The 20,594-nt window shown below is 43.0% G+C and overlaps 1 protein-coding gene across 1 annotated transcript in view; it reads left to right on the forward strand.

Annotated features, from left to right (window-relative positions):
- Positions 1–20,594, forward strand: part of AGAP1 (ArfGAP with GTPase domain, ankyrin repeat and PH domain 1) — a 297,553-nt gene that overhangs the window by 169,890 nt on the left and 107,069 nt on the right. The window contains 1 exon segment of the mRNA XM_075755906.1: positions 14,437–14,598. Within this exon segment, the coding sequence (XP_075612021.1) occupies positions 14,437–14,598 (162 nt within the window).

A 20,594-nucleotide genomic window follows, 5' to 3' on the forward strand; every position in this document is an offset into this window, starting at 1 on the left:
AAATGAAGACAGCCTGGACTGAACAGCTTTACGCTCTACGTGGCGGCCGGCCAGCCTGTTGGTACCTCCATACCTGCTGTCTCCTGCCCACTTTGGGTGTCAGGGGATATAAAAGGGAGGGGTGGCTGAGGTTTTGGGCAGAGAAGAGGGTCAGCGCAGATGCAAACATCTCTGTAAGGTTGTATTTCATTAGTTCAGCTGCGTACACGGCCAGTGGTAGTATTCTTCCCTGCAGCCATTGCTTCTGAATTTCAGTGCGTTATCAGCCAAGGTATCTCTTCTCTGGGGTTTTTCTTCACAGAATTAGTTTCTTCTGAAGAAGCTGCCTTTATCAAATCTTTCTTACTTAAAGGCCGCCTTTGAGACCTGTCTGGTTATTGCATTACTGGACAGAATGACCAGCAGCAGGAACACAGAGGAGCTTTTTTTTAAGAAAGCTGATTGATCCAAGCTGTACTTACTGGGTTAAAACCAAACAAAAACCGAAACTCCTAATCAGTAAAGTATTACTTTTTTTTTTTTAAAAAAAGGAAGAAAAGTGGGGGGAAAAAATAGTAGTAGGACAGAGTGGATGTGGGAAATAACTGTCAGCAGCTCAGCTGTGCATCAGTCCATGTCTCACTCTCAGCACTCCTGTGGTCAGGTAAGACTGAAGAGCTGCATTGCAGAGAGTGATTTTGAAATATTGGGGGAGTGTTAGTATTGTACAAACAGACGGTCTCACAATCTGTGCCTGGCTCGTTAGTCTCAACTTTCATGTGGTCAAGTATATTGATGGTGGGTTTTATGCAGAGGGTCACGGCTGCCGTTGGGCGGGAGACCCGTAGGTACTCGGCGCTCGGCTCCTGGAGTGCCGGGAGGATTTCTGGTATCTCTGCAGTTATCTGCCGTGCAACTAAAACCATTTGCAAATTATCCCTCGCGGTCTGTGCTGCTGTCTCAGGGCTTTTTCTCAGTTGTTAGCGCTGGCAAAATGTTGTCTTCATCTTGCGTGATGCTTTAAAATTGATTGCAGGGCTGAAACTGGCTGTTCCTGGTTTGTCGTTGGGAGGTTTCTGTACACAGATCTGCTGTACGGAGGAGGTTTGGACCAAGCACAGAAAGAATCAGCCCTTGCTATTTTTATTTTTAGGCACGCAAATACACTACGTTCTCACTGCTTCATTCGTTGCCTCTTCCCTAAAACAATGGCGTTTTCTGTTCTTCTGTGTTTTTCGCCAGTGCAGACTGGGTACCTGGAGTGATATTCTCCATGCTTAGAAGTGAGGACAGTATTTAATTTAATTGTTTGATGTGGTCAGGAACAGACTCCTTTTCCTTCTGCTGTTGCGCACAGTTTAGTGAAAAAAACTAAGATACTGGAATACCACCGCTGGTCAATTAAAATGTCATGTTTAAGATTGCCCCTGGAAATAGAATTCATTGTCTCTGCTTATACATGGTGATAGCACAGACCTGCTGAAAGTGTTTCTCGACTGAAATCACCTGTTTTCCACTAACTTGTGTTCCTAGAAACGTCTGAGCTTGTTTTCATTCTAACATCAAAAGCAAAAAAGTCAATGCCTTTTTATCGTTGAAACAGTCAAATAGTGCTTTACATTTGAAATCATCACTGGTCCGTTAAACACAAATATGGATTTCAGTGCCAGCTTTGCCAATAAACAGATGTACCTGATGTCTCTTGGAGTACCTATAACTGACACGTTTTAAATTTGTTCCTTCACGAGTGCCCAACAGTTTTCTCTGTCTCTTTAGTGGAATTTCTTGTATTTTGGGTAGATGCCAGCGCATCGGCCGGTCTGATGGGAGGCAAACGCAAAGCCTCTTGCCTGTCGGCTGGTGGGTTAGAAAATCCGCGGAGATTGGGGCCCTTGGGTGTAGGTGTCAGGGACAGCACGGGGACAGCTCGGGTCAGGGTGTAGGAGCAGTCATCTCCCAAGAGACACTTTGGGGATAGCTTTTACCTCCGAGCTCCCGCTTGATTCCTACTGGGACCTTGTGTCTCTGCGAGGCAGCGCTTGCTGCTCGAAGACATAACACTCCGTCCATAAGAGAGCTCAAAAGTTCATTCAGCTTCTCGTGGGGCAGCTTGAGCTCTTCCTTCTTCTCATCACCGTCCCTGTCTAAAGCCTTCTTGGACCTGAGCGATCGCTTGTATCAAACACATTCAGTCTCTTTCTCTTGCATGTTTAATCCCGGTGAAGATCTCTTGCAGTGTGCCTCTCGTAGCCTTACTATGAGAAGAAGAGGAGTTAGGCTAATTAGGGAGATGTCCTGGATTTAAGAGGAGTACACTCAGTTATTTGGTAATATTATATATAACGGTCAAGCAGTAAGTGAAAATTTAATCTGTTAGATCCGATTGACGCAGATGTCGCATGCAGAAGGAGGAGTTTAAAGGATGTCGTTCCTAGCACGCTGAATGTGGTCGTGCTTTGTGGCACTCCTCGCCTGAACAGGATTGGCTTTCTGGTTTTAAAGACTGTTTGATAAACATGCAATACCCATCTCTCAGTGTCAGCTTATCCCAATCTGTAAATGTGTTTACATCCCAAACATCTGGAAGCAAATATCTCTGGGAAATAATCATCTTAACAACAAAAGCCAAATTCCAGTCCTCCTTGAGAGCTTCCATTTCAGAGATGAAAAAAAAAAAAAAAAAAAAGACCTATATGAGAATATCTGAAGAAAAAACCTCAAGACGACTCTTTCCTGCTGGGTTTCCACACTGACACAAGAGCTGGGAAAAATACTTTTCTCTTGGTGTGTATAGTCACAGCAGGACAGTAACCAAACTGGAAGTGAAACAGCAGCGGGGAAAATAAATATTTTCTGTCCTCTGTCAGAAAACAAACGAGTAGAAGGTAAGGCTGTTTCTGCTGTTGCAAAGCCAGACACCCAACCTGGACAAAGGTTGACTTTTCTCCCCTAGAAGTTTTGCCATGACACCTTATTAAAAGTTGAAAGCCGGTCTCTGGGCTTTCTCGGGTTCTTGGAGGTGCAGCTTGGGGTTCATCCGGTAAGAATTGGGGTTGTGTGGCCTCTCCTCCCAGGCAATACAGGGGGACGGGGGGGGGGGGGGGTGGTTTAGTTGTGTTATATATAGGCTTTAAATAACAGATTTTTAACTGTGACTTCCTGAAAAGTGCTCGTACTTGTATGTTAACTTGGTAGGAATCTCCGAGTCGGGGGCAGTGGAAGTTTATTCCCTTTAATCTGAAGTTATGTTGCTTTCGTGGTATCTTAAAGTTTTTGAATGATGCTTAAGTAACTTAATGTACGCGCCAGTGAGCATCATTCTGTCGACGCGTCTCAGTTGGAAGTACCTCAGGAAAGGGTGACTTGCGGATTTGCTCAGTTCCAACTTTAATAGTTGGTAGCACATTGCAGCGATGTCATCAGGGCCAGCAGCCCGGTAAATCAGCCACCGGCCAAGTCTCCGTGCCTTTTAGAAGCTGACTCAGTTCTTGCTGACTTCGGAGCAGGAGTGGGTCCGGGTTTCAATTACTCCCAAGTTGGGTTGGATTTGAGCTGGTTGACCTGAAGGTGAACTTATTCCTGAAATCTCTCCCAGGAGTCATTTATTTCTTCTCCTCTACAAACAACCCAAAGCCTGAGCTGCAGCAAGAGCCACTGATGTAGAAAGTTCACATCTAAAAATAGCTTATAGTGTAGAGATAAATTGTTTCCTGATTAACACTTCATTTAAATAATTTGGTGCTATTAAATTTACTTACGGTAGTGACTGTACAGTATGTGAAGTATCCTAAAATGTGTTAGCTACATAGCCATCGTTAAGTATGCTAAAGGTTGTTACCCGCTAACCGTATGTGACACTTCAGACGTGTTATAAGAACAGCATCTTCACATTTTTATAAATGTGAGTTTTCTATCTGTTATTAATTGTGATCATCTATCAAATCAACGCAGTGGTCATTAAGTAATCTTATTTTACACTGAAGTGCTTGGAATCGGGCTGAGTTGGCATGGAAAGCCTTCCAGATTTTTCTTTTAAAAAGGTAGAGAATTGATGTTTCAATTAGACCGGGATACCTTCAAAGTAAGGTTTCTGACATGGTGTCTTTACATTCTAGTACCTGGCTAATAATTCTTTTCTTTAACCACTGCAAATTTTTTTTTTTTTTAAATTTTTTTTTACTTTTTAAGCCTAACTTACATCTACAGCCCTACCTGTCACGTTGAGAAGCCATTTTCCACAATATCTGAATTTAATAGCTGCTGGGTCCGGTACTGGGAGCCAGCACCCTCCACGTGCGGCGTGCCGTGGGCAGGAGGGGAAGCACGACAGAAAACCGTGGGTAGGGTCACTCCTGCGTTGTGATGCGTGGTGAATTCAAGTCCCGATCCAAAGCATACAGAATTCGTCGGTATTTTTGTAGATCGTGTAGTAATCTTTTTTTAATTGGAGGTCACTGTGAGGATTCAGATGTTATCGTCAGGCTGGCGGTGAATAAAAACACGTGTCAAGCCAAGAGCGTAGGGAGTTGCTCCGAAGCCTCTACAGATGCACGTGCAAAGAAATGCAGAACAGAGTCCTGAACGCTTGCACCTGCTCTGGGGTCCTTACTCGTAGGTGATTGAGGTTGCGTACTGGAGCAGTGTGGTGTCTCTGACTTGAGAGTGCCAGATTTTATCTGGTGGAGTTTCCCACCAGACCAGAGGTTGGTAGTTAGTGGTTAGCTGCTACTAAGTTTGCAGTCTGAGGTGGTATGTGAGATGACTCGGCTTAATGTGAAATGTTTTCCGCGCTTCAACTTGAGCGTGAGGTTTTTATGGTTTTGCCACAGATCACAAATGCAAGTTTGTGACTTACTTTCGTCATTAATCACCCAAGTCAATTTTCCATGCGGTTGGGTTTGCTGTTAGTTCGGTGATATACAGCTGTAGCGAACGAAAGGAGAAGTTGTCAGTTTGCTCGTTTCAAAGGCAAAAAAAGCCCAATTTTAAGTACCTCGGAGATTTCCCTTTCATCCCACTAGAGGGGGATCCCTCAAGGTCGTCTTCTCCAGTTCCTTTGGTCTAGGATTTGCCCTTTCCAGAACTAGGGAGAAATAACCTTTCACTGCAAGTACCCTATATTCCTTAATATTGGGGGAAAGGGAGCAGGGCAAATATTAGTGTTAGTGAAATAAATATTTGATAAAAACACTGCATTTGTTAAATATTGGGGGGGAAAAAAAGGGGGGGGGTTTGCTTAGATTTTTCTCGTTAGAGAAAGAAGGGAACAACAAACTGTCTTACAATTCTTTCCTCCAGTGGGCAAATGGTGCCCATGTCTGATGACGATTAGGTAGATAAAGGGTAGAAACGTGTCATAAAGCTTCAGGCGGATGACTAGATACCGGACAAGATGCAGTCGTCGCTGCTCAGCCTGCGCCTGTTTCACTCTGCTTGATTTTCATGCCTCCGTTGCGCCGTATCCGGAATAAAATCACAGATCTGTCTTTGTCCACCCGATGCAATCTCGCTGATTTTTGACGGTTACATGTTGTAATGCTAACTGGTTGGATGTTAAGACCTTTGCAGAATTGCTCATTCTTTTTCCCCCAGTGATTTTAAAATATTAAAGCCATCAGGAGGGTTGAAGCTGATTTACCAAAAGGGAAAAAAAATTCACAAATGTGTTTTGAGTATTGAACTGCCGTTGACATCTAAAGTCCCAACCATGCTGTTTTCCTCCACACTCCAGCAATCAGGACATCCAGCAAACCCATAAAAAACCAAACTAATAGCATGAATATTCAGTGACCTAGAATACTAATTATTGTCATGAATATTAATGTGATCGGACTTGCTTTTTCCTCTTCTCTTTCTCTCTGGCTCTTTTTTTTTTTCTTTTCTTTTTTTTTTTTCCCCCCAATTTTTTTTTTTTTTTTTTTTCCCCCCCACTCAGCCAGCTCTAAAGATGGACCATAATGAGAGCATTTAAGAGAGAGAGCGCTCTCCGCCGTGACAGGGACCGGGGTAATAAGGAGAGCTTGATTAACGTGGTGCACTTGGGGGAGAGATGAGAAGATTCACGTGTCCTGTTGTGGGGGGAAGGCAATGAGGCACCGGCGGCTGTGTTGCTGCTCCCTCAGATTAATGAGGCCTAAGAGTGCATTAGGAACAGTGACAAAGGTTTGATCTAATGGGTTCAGTCATTTTTCCTTTGAGTGACAGACGCACAGAAGTAATTGGCTGTGCAGAATGGCAGCTCATTGGCAGTACTTAAGGATACATTATCCCCGTTGTGTGGCCCGCAGAGGCTGTTTATCAAAACTGCTCACACTGCAGACATGCATTCATTTAGCTGCTGTTACAGTGGCAATAGCTATAAAAAAAAAAAAGTCATCTCGCACTCGTATCTATTGTCTCTTTTTCGAAAATAAAGTTTCTTTGTTCCATTTTCTTAAGAGTCTGGAGGATATTTGAATGCCGGCAGTCATCCCTCCCCATCCTGAAGAGGCTCTGGTTGCAGCTTGCAGGGCCTGGGGAGGCGTGTTGCCTGGTGGAAAGCTCCCAAAGTTAGTTGGGTTGATCCTACCAGCTTTTGATGGGGATCTGGCACCCAGGTAAGACATCTTCCCTCCCACCCCCTTTCCAATTTCATTACTAATAACTTCCACAGGCAGTCAAAGGGATCAGGAAGCATTTTATATCTTTTGCCCCCGGCCCCTATGGATACTTCGCTTTGCGCGCGAGCAGCACAATACCCCGGAATTAGTTGATTTTGCGCTGTTGGTTTTTTTCGCAAACTTAAATTCACAAATGTTAAGAGGATTTGCAACCAAATAACAGGAATACAAAGTAGAGCATGTGCTGATGTAAAGCGGTCACCTCTGGGTCCAGATGCACTTTCTTAACAAGCAGGACTTGCCCAGAAAGCAAAGCATACCTTATTTATTACTGTTATTTGTTAAAACTACTGAAAAAATAGTAATATGCCTGCTGGGAAAGGAAAGCACACTTTGATCCCAGCAGAATAAATAGTCCGGGATCTTGAGCAGAAACCCTTGGTGAAGATCTTGGGTTTAACTTTGTTTTAGAAGAGATGTCTCCTCTGATGACTTAATTTTCCTCCACGCTTGCTGTGTTGGTTTGGCGTGCTCTGAGAATAATAGCTTTTCTCGTTATACTCCCAGCACCATGTCCTTCACTGCCAGGATATTTCTTGGCATTGCCGTGTTTGTTCATTAGTACTGACCCTTCTCGGTTTGTACACTACTAATCAAGCCCGGTTCGCAGAGGCTGCCCTGCCGGGCTGTGAGATGGAAGGTCTTCCTCTAGTAATAGCTGCTTATCTTCAGGAAATTTGTTCAGATAGTAAATGCTTCTGGGGGGGGGCGGAATCGCAAAAATAAGTTAAACCCATGAGCAAGTTGTCTGCTACAGTACTGAAAATGATTGTCAGTGTATTGAAGGTGAGTTTCAATACTGGAACCGGTATGTTTTGGAAAGGTACTGTCGTCTCACTCTTTCTTGTTCCACCTACGAGTAACCTCAAATTATTTTAGGTCCCTGATAAGCCCAAGGCAGAAGTGACGTGCTGTTTGCACACTGCCGTCAGATCGAAACAGAATCCATTGCAATACTTTAGTAGGTTTTTTCCCATTAACAACCCCACTCAAGAACCTGGTTATGGAAGTTGGAGCTCTCCGGCCCTGGTCCCACCGCTGATCTTCCTGCGAACGTGGCCAGGCAGTGCTCTGACACCCGGGCGGTACCTTCCTTTCCAGTGCGGACTTACTCTACTCAACTGGAGAGGCAAGGAGCTGTAAGTAGGAGTTTTCCCAGATTTCAGTGCAGGGCATCAGCTCCAGAGTTGGCAAGGGAAGGAGGATGCATCTGTAAAAGATGGATGCTGGGATCTGAGGCAGCAAGCTGATGGAACCCAGAAGAGCCGTCCCTAAATTTTCCTCGGCTAAAGCGGGACTTGTCCCCATATTCGTATCTATAGGCAAAGCAGAAGGCAGAAAGCGGTGTAGCTTGGACGGTCGGCCACTTCGTAGGAAGGTTTTGTCCATTGGGAAGATTTCTGCACAACTCTGGGAATTAAGTCGTAAACGTAATGCAGAATTGAGGAAAGGGGAAGGGAATGCATTTCATCTTTTTGCAGCTGGCGAGGCGGCCTCCTTCACTTTCCTTTCACACCCTAATGCCCGAAGAAACTTCAGGGAGCAGCGTTGGGTACGGGTTTCAAACGGGCGACCAACAGCCATTCTAATCTACTTGACGGTGCCTTTTACTGAATTAGAGGGCATTTCAAGAATAGGCAGTATTCCTGCAACATAAATTGACCCAACATGATTTGAAACAATTAACCCTCTGATATCAAGAGTCAGGATTTCCTGACCCACAACTCTAATGTATTTTTCATTAGTTCTAACAGCTGGTGAGCGCAGCCCTCTGGCCTTAAGAGGTTTCTTTCTTTTTTTGGAAGAGAAACTCATCGTGAACATGAAGAGCGTAACACAAATAAAACGTGGCCACGGTGACAGCGTAGCGGTAGGCTGTAGTTCATCCGATTCGGTCTTTCTGTGCTTCTGTGCAACTGCTCTCTGCAGGTCTCATAGGCTGCTGCTTCGTGGAAAAATACAGTTCTGCTTCACGACACTCGCAATGTCTGCTCGTCTCATAAATTCAAGAGTATATTAGTTGCACTCCCGAATATAACTTCTTCTAAGCGATTTGTTTGGGAGAAATCACAAGTGTGTCTGCAGCAAGAAATGGAGACCACCTCCAAGTATTTAAGTCACTTGTGTATCACTTTGCAGGGTATAGCTGTGAATGATGGTCATTCTGCATTTGTAATTAGTGGGTGGCATCGTTGGCGAAGGCTTAGCGATGTGTCTGTTAAAATAACCTGTGCTGCCCCGTGATGATTCGCCATGTTATTTTCGTTAAGTTAAAATACAGCAAAAGAGGAATTGCTAAAATGCCATCCACCCGACTGTACCGTTTCAAGAGCAACATGACAGAAACCCCGAATGGTTTATTTTTTGGTTGGGGAGGTTACCGCATACGTGCGAGAGAACATTTATGTTAAACTCTATGGTATATTTTCTTAAAATTTTTATGATACACAGAGTCTTTATCTTTTGGGTTTTACTGACTAGGTGTTTCTCAGTGTTGTAATCTGAGGTTGCATTTACGGTCTGTTGTTTGTAAGTCTGAACCAACTGTGTATGAAGAGCCAAAGCGAGTCCCTCTGTCCATAGGAAATTGGGACGCATTCTGCCCCCGATGTGTTTGTTTCCACCACCCTCTTAGTACGTATGTACATACGTACACACGCGCGTGCACTTCTCTGCTTAATTCCTCTTATGCCGAGTCTCTTGCCTTTACTTGCTCTTTGCTGTTGGCGGCTATTTACACCGAGTAGATGGATATATAAATTGGACTTTGTGTGAGCACGCTCGCTTTTCTCAAAGGCTCTTCTGCTGAGCGTTGACCAAACCTGGAAATTACCCTGAATCTTAATTTGGATGGGTTTTGTAGAGCTTAATTGTTTGAACGTTTTGTAAGCGCGATCATAACGGGGTATTTTATAATATCAGAAAAGATAGTTTTAATAAAGCTGTCTAGGGCTAGAAAGAGGAACTCTTCCTTTGATGCTCCTTTGGTAGATGAAAACATTTTTATTCAATAGGAGACCAGCATCTTTTTTTGCTCATTTGAGACCAGTTCTGGCAACATACTGATATTCATTCAAATATAAATGCCATATTCACTTTGAAATGCAAATTGTTTAAAGAAAAATAGCATATGGTAGAGGTAAGTACCTTTTCAAATCAGCTCCCACACTTTAGGGATGTGAGTACGGCTAAAATTATTCTTTGGGTAAGAATCTGGAGCCTTTGACACATTGAAGCTTGAACTAATCAAGGCTTCCCAGTAAGCATATACACATATCCATATCAAGGAAACAGTGCTGAGAATACATGGATTAGCATAGTAATTTAACTGCCCCCTGCTAATCAACTTAAGCAACCAGCTGATGCATATGTGATGTATTTGAAGAGGCACTTTCTCAACTCCAGAATGGGCCAGGTAGCTGACCATGGATTTCATTTCAGCGATAGATGCCTGTCTGTCCACATACGGATGTATACACATACGTGTGTGTATACACGTAGCGATGGGAGATGCAGAATGCATCAAGGCATTGCTTGTAAGAGCCTGACGTAAAGGCTTCGTGTGCCTAACCCAACGTACAGCGTTGACGTTTCAATGAGTATCGCTGGTCTCCTCTTTTTCACTCACTCTCGCTTGTCTGCTGAAAGACTGAGATGATTTCTGCCGTTGAGGCTTTATCCTTGAGCAAAAATAAAGGACAGTTGCTTTGTGGAGGTCTGGACCGGGGTTTGCCTGTTATAGACGGGGAGGGGGGGGAAATACGTAGGACTGTTTTGTAGAAGCTTTGCGCAGCATACGGAGTGTGCAAAACAGCGGTTGACTTCCAGTAGTCCTTGTTTTGGTGTGACAGCGTTAGTGCCTGCTGGGGTGGTAGAATGCACGTCCTGGGCATGCTGCTGAGAAGCAGAAGAACGAGCAATGGGATGGGAAATAATGATTTTTAAAAATAAAGTTGTAAGTATAACAAGTTTGTGCTAGAGCCGAATGCATTTGGGAGGGGGAGATGAAAGGGCACACTCTGTTTTCTGTAGTCCAGCCCTTCTGGTATCTACCTACGGATTCTGGCTTGAGTGGTCTGATGTATCATGAAAATCTTTACAGCATGTGAACAAAGTGAAATTTAACCTTGAATAAATGTTGTCACGAGGGCTGCAGGTAGCAGGGTTGTCAGGCTATGGCAATAGAAAAGGCAGAGCTGAGCTGGGTTGCATCATCGATCAGTAAAGTATTACGTGATGGGACTTGGCACCTGTTTGTTGTTAGCAGCCCGTACCTTTCAGAAATGTGAAGGGAAAGAAAAATTCTTACTTGGTTGGCAGAAGTCGTCACTTCCTCAGCAGGTTCGAGTCATAACGTGGGGTGTGGAGTTTCAGATGATGGCATTAAGGTCAAAGAAAAGGCTTTTGGTGCTGACGTGGTGATGAAGAAGTCTTGATATTATTTTTTTAAGGTTTTTCTTTTGCATTGTGGTTAGAAGGTGACTGGACGCTTCTGCTCAAAAATTTGTGAAGTAGGCGGAAGATGTCAAGGTACAGATATTGCTGCTCTCTGCAACTCAACCACCCACCACAGAGTAATGGGGATGTGTCATCCGGGCAGAGATGACCAGTAATTGTTTCATTTTTCCCATGGTACCTAGGAAACACTCCATCTCATCTTTCACATACCAGTTTTCTCCTTCGTGGTCTTTGTTACGAAGATGCTCTTGCAGGAGTTCATCAAATGTAGCTTCCCATTTTAGTAGGCGCAGTGTGAAAGAAGGCTACACGCTAAAAGTATGCTTTTGTGGCATCGAGTCCGGCAGGGTAGATGCTTGTGAAAAAATAAGTTGTTTCCAAAGCCATTTACCAGTAAATAATCTAAAGATGCTCAAAAAGGTGCTACTTTGAGCAAAGCGTTTGGATTAGTCTGCTGCGTAATTGTCACCTGCAAGTTTGATTTGGTAAACTCATTTGCAAATTTAAAGGCTTAATAAACAAAATTGGAGACAAGACCAGAAAAAAGTTAGTAATTGTTCTGTAAGTTTATTTAAAACCAATACAAATTTAAAGGACCTGTAGGTATCTCTTGTTCTATGACTGCAGCTTGAGGAACTGTAGGCATTTTGCTGCGGAGATGTATCAAAGTGCAAATTGTTGAGAATATTTTGAATCAAATGGGAATACCGAGTAGCTTCTGAGCTCAGAAAGGTGATCTTGTTTTGCTTTGGGATGGGAGAAGAAAGAAAAAGACTGTTTAGTCATTCAGAGACCCCTGGAAATGTTGGTTGAAAGGGACCTCAGGAGATCATCTGTGCCATCCTCCTGCTTGAAGAAGCAGGACTGTCACCAGTGTTGGGTAAGTTCGGCTGTGTCTTTGCATAGCTGAGCTTTGGAAACTTAAGAGGATGGAGATCTTCCAGCTTCTTTTGGTAGCCTGTTCCAGTGCCTCAACTGAACTTTCCAAGCAGAGCAGAGGTTAGAACTTCTCCTTGTTGAACCACATCGTGTTTATGTTGGTCTAAATCTCAAGTTTCTAGAGTCCATTTGGTCTCATCTCTGTCATTCATGTCAGCCACTCCCTTTAATTTGGTGTATCATCAAAATCATAGAATCATTTTGGTTCAAAAAGACCTTTTAAGACCAGATTCGTAGCCCATCTTTGGACACGCTCCAATAAAAAATTATTAACGTTCATAGTTTTTCTGGATTGTGAAAACCAGAGGAAAACCCTGCTGGTTATTTCAAAGTGAGCATCAGCAGCATCAGGGAAGTTCATTTGGAAGGAGGTATTTCTTGTGAGAGACCTCCAAATATGTACTGTCTGTTAGTGTTCCCATTTTCTGTTGCGACTTTAAGGTACTGAGCTATGATTTGATCCTCTGCTTTGTACCTTCAATTCTGTAGGCCTGATTTTTTTGCTGAATGTTTCTTTGGAAGATGTTTTTAGAAGGTGTTAGAACACTGGCATTAGCAAACCGCTCTCAGTTGATGGGGTCAAGCGCACAATGTCCTGAAGAGGACGGGTTGTTGGAGGCGTACATTTTTTCAACAGTTTGGCAGATGATGCTCTGATGATGGAATTCTTTTGGACAAAAGAATTGCCCAGGCAAGGTGATTAGAGAGGAGTTATGCACCAGTGGCTAACGCACTGCCTTGAGAGGTCCCAGCACGGTTCCAAAATCCACCTTAGACTTTGCATAACTGAGCAAATTAGTTTTTCTGTAGGTATTTAATGTCTACAAAGTAGAGATTGCCAAAGAGAAGTTCTTGAGACTAAGTGCATTCGAGACTCAGGTGGACAGATACTGTAGTGATGGATCTGTATAAAGGACTAGAGCTGAGATTTAGTCTTGGGAAAGGAGAGGAGAGAAAGGGACAATTATGCCAAGTCTAATAAACACAAAGTAGTTCACTAAGCTCTGCTGTCTTCCCAAAGGCTGCTCTGGGAAAAGACATAATGATAGAACTGGGAGTCAGGAGATCTGGGTTTTATTTTCAAGTCTGCCACAATCTTCCTTTGTGGCCCTGGGTCATTTAACCTCTGAAAAATGGGGGAAATGATAGCAGATAATTAACAACCTCACAGGAGCATTGAAAATTAATTCATTAATTTTTCTGAACTCATCAGTAGAAGGTGCAATGGAAATACAAAGTGTTAGGGTATTTCATAAAATTGTGTCTGTTTCTTTCCCTTTACATGTGTTTTTAGAGACTATTCTTTAATCCATAGAAGACCTGTAGGGTACCATTTGAGAGCTTGCCGTGAGGAATGAGGCTAGTGTTGTAAACTATTTGTGTCTTTATAATACGCAAGTCCGGTGCTAGGAATGGAGTAAAATGTGCTCAGAAACCAAAACCGTAGAGCAGGCTTTGGTCCGTATCAAGTTGTGAGTAAGTCCATCAGAACTCTGATTTTTTTTCTGGAAAGGTTTTAATTGTTTTGACTCTGATATTTATTCAACCAGACCACACTTCACCCGCTTTATGGTGAGAAACCTGTCCCTGGTGCATCCCCACGCACAAACCTCCCAACATTTTATTGTCTTAGCCCTTACGAATCATGAAAATACTGAAACTGTTTCTAGTGTTCATTGGGTAAGGCTAGTTTTTGTATCTCACCTTTCGCGTCATAGGCCTTCAGGTAGAGTTGTGATGGGTGTATTGCTGTGGGACGAGACACAGGAATGGCATTTGACAATGGAACAAGCCTCCAGTGTGTGCTTTGTGTCACGATACTGCTTTAAGATTAAAAATCTGAATAAGTTTTTTTGCTTGGTCTTGCAACGCTAGTGAGTCATTGCTCCCCATCGCTGTGTTCTTGGCTTTACTTGGAGGACTTACTTGTTGGAAATTTTATTGAGAGGTAGCTTGTTTCAAACGCTTTGAGTTGGCTTAGTTGTCTCCTCTCGATTGCTTGCATAAACAGTGGTTTTCAGGAATAAGTTTATTTTCTGTGCTTAGTCTGCCCTTCATGCTCTACCTGTAACAAGTGGAGAACCTATGCAAAATGTGACTGCTAGCAGGGTTGTGGAAAATTGTGTTTTCCAGAAGATGAATGAACAGAATGAGCTGACATCTTGGAACAATTAGATTCTTTTGTCAGAAGTTCCTAGCTGGATTCGAGTAGGGTGAATGAAATCTGCGGTGCCCCAAGCTGGTCACAGGACGGTCGTCTTCAGAGTTTCAGGGAGAGCTGCGTTGGTTTTTGCGTTGGTTAAGTAATCTCCTTCTGCTCTGTTAAGACGCACCCATCCATCTTCGTGCAAATCAATTTTGTCTTCTCTATTGACACGATTTGTTTTCCATTTATGTCTAGGGAACGTGACTACTAGCACATCTGTGTCTCAGATGGCAAGTGGGATCAGTCTAGTCTCCTTCAACAGTCGTCCGGATGGTATGCATCAGCGCTCTTACTCGGTCTCCAGTGCAGATCAGTGGAGTGAGGCAACAGTCATTGCAAACTCTGGCATTAGCAGTGGTAAGAAACCTGGAGCTGGGGGGGATTACCTGCTTTGGGGTGAAGGGGGAATTTGGTGGTTTGCTTTTTTTTTTTTTTAAAAAAGAAAAAAAAAACCCAACCTGATGTTCACCCAGATGCTCTGTTGGAAGCTGAACTTCTAGCATCTGAGAGAAAAAGGTGAAATTAGATAAAAGAGAACAGATCAATACAATACTTTTTCAGCAGGAAGAGCTAATGTAATTATAATACTCCTTAATTTTAATTTCAGGTACGTAATGTAGCTCGTTCACTTGATATTATTTCCTTACTCTGTGCGGTAGGTATTAGCAGTAAATTATCCTCCAGATCTTTTCATCGGCATGTGCTTTCTCCGCTGTGCCGTTGCTGTAATGTATGCAGGCTACTGGCATAGTCACAGCCTTTTCTCTGTGGAGCGTTTAACAGTATTAAAAGGAGCAAACGCTATTCCAGATGGTGCGTTGCAACAGTGAGACGGGCGTTGTTGTTTTTAAAGGGTATGCGTGATATTCGGTAACAAAACGGTGCATCTGGCCTCGATGGAGTGCCTGGGAAGGGCAGGGATATAATGCTGCTCACCTATAGCTGACCCGCTGCCTACACAAATTAGAGCATCCTCGGAGCAGCCGCGGAGGGTGGGCTGGGACTTGGGTGTTTGCGTCGCGGGGTGCTGCGGAGGTGGTTCGGACCGGGAGAAACCACAGAAGGTTCATGGAACTCGGGGAGCTGGGCGGGGAAGGAGATGAGTGTGTGAAAGAGAGGAATGAACTGAGAAGAAATTGAGAAGATGGATAACGGGGGGGAGAAATGTGAATAGGTCAGGAGAAGGGAGGAGGAAAGCTGTTTCTGCTGGCTGTCCCTACAACAGTGAGAATTACAGGAGTACAAAACTATTTCACGTGTCCCACATATATATGCGTATGGGTGTATATATATATGTATGTGCCAGTATAAGGGATCTATGGGATTTTAAGCAGCTTTGGACAGCTTTTCAGTGCCCCCTTATGAGAATGGAGGGTTTAAAATCACGGGCACCTTGGCTCTGAGTGGCGTTAGCTCTCAAGTTGGTAGTGTCTGAAGCACCTGTGTTTCCGGAGCTTTAAGCTTGTGGACAAGCGTCTTGAGGAGCATGGTATTTGCATCAAAAAGGTACAGATTTTAACCAAGAATTTTCGAAAGCAAGCATCCTTTATTTCAGCCTCGGTCACAGCCAGAGGTACTGCTAAGCAACGTGATAAAATGCTTCAGCGCTGTTCTCTTCTGTGTCCCCATTTTGGTTATACCAAGCTTTGGCTTGATGTAGTTGTTGGTCCTTTACACGGTGACGTGCCTACAGAGAGGTGAGCAGATGCCATCCCCTTGCCCCTTAGTGCCAGTTGTGACAACTGAGGCTGCAGGAGAGGAAAATCTTCAACATGCAGAATTCAATGAGGTGGAGTGTAATTAATGTGTTGAAAAGTAGAAATACAACCTAAATTCCTGCCTCTTCCTTCCCCTTTACTTCGTGATGCTGTTTCTATTTTTCTGAGATATTTGCTGGGCTTGTCTTGTGTTCCTGATGCTGTGCTTCAACTAGTTCTGAATTCCTGGTGAAGGGAACCTTTTCTCCTACACTCTCCTACTTCTCCAAGTGTGTGCAGTACCTTTTTCTGACTTGACGTTCATATGTGATTACTTCTGGATCAAAAGAGACGACAGGTAGAATTATCTGTGAAACATTTATTCAAAATATGCAGATGACTGGTGGGTACTTCGGAATAAGCCTGGCTTGAATCATTTCTTGCAGAGGTTCTCAATTAAAAAAAAAAAAAAGGAAAAAGAAAAATAACTTTTTTTTTTAAATGTATGGGGAAAATTGGGCTAACGGTGGGGTTTAGGCAACTAAGGGTCAGCAGAAAGTGCAGTATTGCGATAAAACTGCTACAAAACCTCTAGAATAATTCATTGCTATCAGTGTATCATCTTTCAGTAAGCTCGTAGACGTGTCCTTTATGCTGGCAAGTTGACGCATGAAAAACCCTTTTTAATTTCAGGGTTTTTTTCCTCCATTAAAAGATTTTTGAATTTTAGTCATAAAAAGATAATACTGTGAAAGCAGCAGGTATGGCGAGAAGCTAAGCATCTTTTGGAATTCAAATGCCAATGTACTGGAGAATACGCCTGCTTATTGTCACATGGTTTTATTGTAGACAAAATAACATATTGGGATTCAATTTTTCTCTGCACCTTTTTTTTTTTTTTTCCCCCACATTAAATTAATACTTTGTGTGGCTCCGGAGAACTTTTCAAAGTCTTCCGAACCAGACCTTTGGTTTCCTGGGGCTTCTGTCTTTCAAGCAGCTGTGAACATCTCCTAATTAGATAAATTACTTTGTAGTGGGCAGAGCCACAAAACAGGAGGTGCTGGTTAAATTAAAGGGGAAAAATAGAAAAATCCATTCTCTGAAATGGAATGCCCCACTGCTTTATGACTATTACTGTTGTAAGGTTTTACATTTAAGTACCTGAGGTTTAAAATTAAATGTCTAATATAATTTGGCACTGGTAACGTGAAGCCTGTGACTGCCCTCGGAGAAAATCTAGACAGCTTAGTTCAGTGTTTCGAATTGCTGTCTGCTTGATAGTGAGCAGATCGTGCGACTGGCTCACTATTTAGCTACATACCACCCACTGTTCAGCATAATTTTAAATGCAGTAACATATTTGCCTTAAAAACTCAGAAATTTAAAAAGACTATTCCAGCAGCACATGAAAAATTAATTCTTTTTACCTTTTTTTTTTCGTACTCTCGTAAGTACTTGACAGAAGTAATTTTAGCAGCGAGAGAGAATAAAAACTGGGGGCAGTAAATCGCTGTCCGAGAACCTCTTGTGTAGATTCTTTATGGACCCAGAATTGATCTACATGTCAGATCCTGATGTAGTTTAAACTGTTTATCACCCTAATGGTGGTAGAGAAACCATGAACATCAACTTATAATCCTCCTTGAAAGAAATTGGTGTTTGCAGTCAATGAAGGAGCAGCTTAGCTTTATTGATAGATTTAGAACAATTACTGCTGCTGCAACTATTGGCCAAGAGGTTTTCCTGGATCCCATTGGAAGCCTGCATTTTTTTTTCCTTTGATAAATCTTTTCCTTGATGGATTTCCCCCCACCACCCAGAATTATCTATAGTTGCTCACTGCTGGGGGATAAGAGGGTTGTCTGGTCTCAGGGGAGCCATTCGTAACCTGTTCAGGTGTTAGTTTGGTTCAAGAATGTGCATCTGCAGGGTTCCTCCTCTGCAAATTCAGCTCTTGTTTTATTCCGTGCATTCTTTTTCTTCTGTGAATTTTCTTAGCTAGGAAAAGCAGGACTGTTTTGAGGAATCGAGGAAAAGCTGGCCAGGAATACTGTTGCGAGGCATCTCAAACCTGAGTACAAAATGCAGGGGTTTTCCGATGGAAAACAGATTTGATATTAGTGAGTGGCGTTGCTGCCATTAACAAGAGACGGTACTGCCTGCTCTGCGCGCTTCACAATTCGTACATCTCTAAAGAACTTGAGACAGATCCTCAAACTTGGCATCAGAGCTTTTTTTCTTTCTTTTTTTTTTTTCATTTTTAAATGGCAGAAACCACAGCCAGCTGTATGAGAGTGCAAAAATGAGGTTCATGAGGCTCACAGAAGACTGAGGCTGTTACTTCCTACCCGGGGATGAAGTAGCAGCTTGTTCGTTCTCTTTTTAAATGTCAGGTTTTATAGTTTGGCTTCTAAGACTGTGTCCTGAGAATATCAGAGGGGAGAATTTCGTTCTTAAAGTTACAATATTAAGCTCTTCTGAAACGGTGCTGCAAACAGTAGTTTGCACGGGACAGGGATTTCTTTCCTCTGGACTTGTAAATTGTCATTTGAATTCTAGCATGATATAAAATTCTGCAGTAAATCAAATATCTGTTTAAATATCATCCACTTAGGCTTTATCACTGTACAATTGCTTGTACGGGCCATTTGATCTCGGCTGTAATTTATGTAAGTTGTAATACCTGGTGTCTTTTGAGTTTCTAACGGTTTGGTGTTAGGGTTTATTAATGTGAAATTGAGTTCTCACCGTGCCACGGGGTATGAGAGGTCATTGGAGTGTTTATATTCGTGCAGACCTCACAACTTGCCTTACTTTTCTGATCGTAAGCACTCGGAATGATTCAATGATGGAGTCGAAAAAGGAAATGGTTCAACTTGCTTCTGACCGTCATAACACTTTCGTTTCAAAAGTGAACCAGAAAACTTCATTTAGTTGTTCAAATTCAGTAGGCAAGTCCTTGACTAGGATAAAGTATATCATTTCAAATAGATTTCTAGAATTTCAGAAGTATTTGCATTAAGTGTTTATAGATGGTTTAGGTTGGAAGAGCTTTTTTCCTCCTTTTTAAAGAAGGAAATAATTGCTGAAAAGCAAATATGAAGTAATTTTCTCTTTTTTTCTAGCTGCTCTAGAGCTACTCTGAGCTTTCCTGAATTTGCTAATACTTAATATCGTAACATTCACCATGTATAAGACAGTATACGTGCAAGTAGTTTACATTGTCTTTAAGAACAGGGAGGAAAAGGGAATGTTCGTGTACTTTTCACGCCTTTGTGTGCTCAACAGACAAATTGCTTCTGGCAAATACTTCCAGAGGGAAACTTTGTCGGTTCAGCAGGGTAAACCCCGCTAACAACAACTTCTTGTTACCGTGCCTTTCTGAACAACCTAACATACGTACCTTGAGGAAACTTGGGTTGTAAAGTACTACTTCCTAGCAATCCCTGGAAAATGATCCCCTTTCAGCGTGAGATTGCATACCCAAAAGCTTCCGGTATTAAAATCGAGTTGACGTTTTTCACAAGCTCTTACCTGAAGTAGCCCAGTCAACCAGAAATATTAAAAAAGTGTATGCAACAATGTCCTGGGTAGCTGGACTCCCACCGGTGTGTTGTCTATGCCTTTACTCAGTCAAGAAAGGGAATAGGAAACAGATTTTCTCAGAATTGCCGTAGCACCTTTCTTGTGGCTAATAATACATGGCAAGAACGACCCCGCAGGACTTCACATTTCAGATTGATTTTAATTTCTAGAGGGAGAGATGCAGTTTTGCACCCTGTGGTTCCCCAAAATGACGTAAGGCATGCAGGGCAGAGTGATTGCCTTGCTCGGGGAGGTTCCTACCAGGTTCGCAGCATACGGACACTTACCTTGTGTTCCCTGGGTATGTGTTTGTTGCCAAAATGATGGGAAAAAACCTATCCTGTCATACAGATGAAGAACATCTATACGTGAGGTCTTCCTGAAATGCTGCCCGGAGGCAAAACCCTCTGCAATCTGCGACCTCTGTGCAATAGGGGTTCAAACGCCGCTGGCTTCCTTACGTGCACCAGGTCATCCAGGCTGCGGGTTACAGCTCGGTGAATGTCAAACCGTAGATGAGCCGTTTGGTCCCACCGGACTTCGCATCCGTCGGGGAACGCGTTGCTTCGTGGGGTAAAAGAATGAAAAATATGAAAGCCGTTCTTCCGTTTCGGTGTCCTTGGTGGAGGGGGGAGACGGCACCACTAAGCCCTTGGGACCTCGACTGGGCTGTGTCGTGATGTTGGTTTGAGGCTATTGAGTACGTGGGCATTTCTGCACAACTTCGCGGGTTTTCAACTAGAAACTTCTGTATTTACCTAGTCCTGCTGTTTAAACCCTGAGCTGTATTATAGGGATTTTTACAGTTCCGCAGTTCTCCAGAAACCCATCTGCTTTTCTTCTTTAAGATCCTCTTCTTTCTGCCCCCTCCCTCCCTCCCTCCCCCCGGTTAAAATAGAATTGTTGCATTCAGCAATTAAATCCTGTGCTTGCTTCCAAAATGGCAAGAAATGTGAGTTTTCATCTTCGGATAATTTGACATTGGCAACCTCATGCTCATCTTAATCTTGTTCACAGCCCAAAGTGCCAAATGTCTGTCAGTAAATTGTTTATGTGACTAAATTAACT

This window comes from Balearica regulorum, chromosome 6 (assembly GCF_011004875.1).
Source record: "Balearica regulorum gibbericeps isolate bBalReg1 chromosome 6, bBalReg1.pri, whole genome shotgun sequence".
Lineage (NCBI taxonomy): Eukaryota > Metazoa > Chordata > Aves > Gruiformes > Gruidae > Balearica > Balearica regulorum.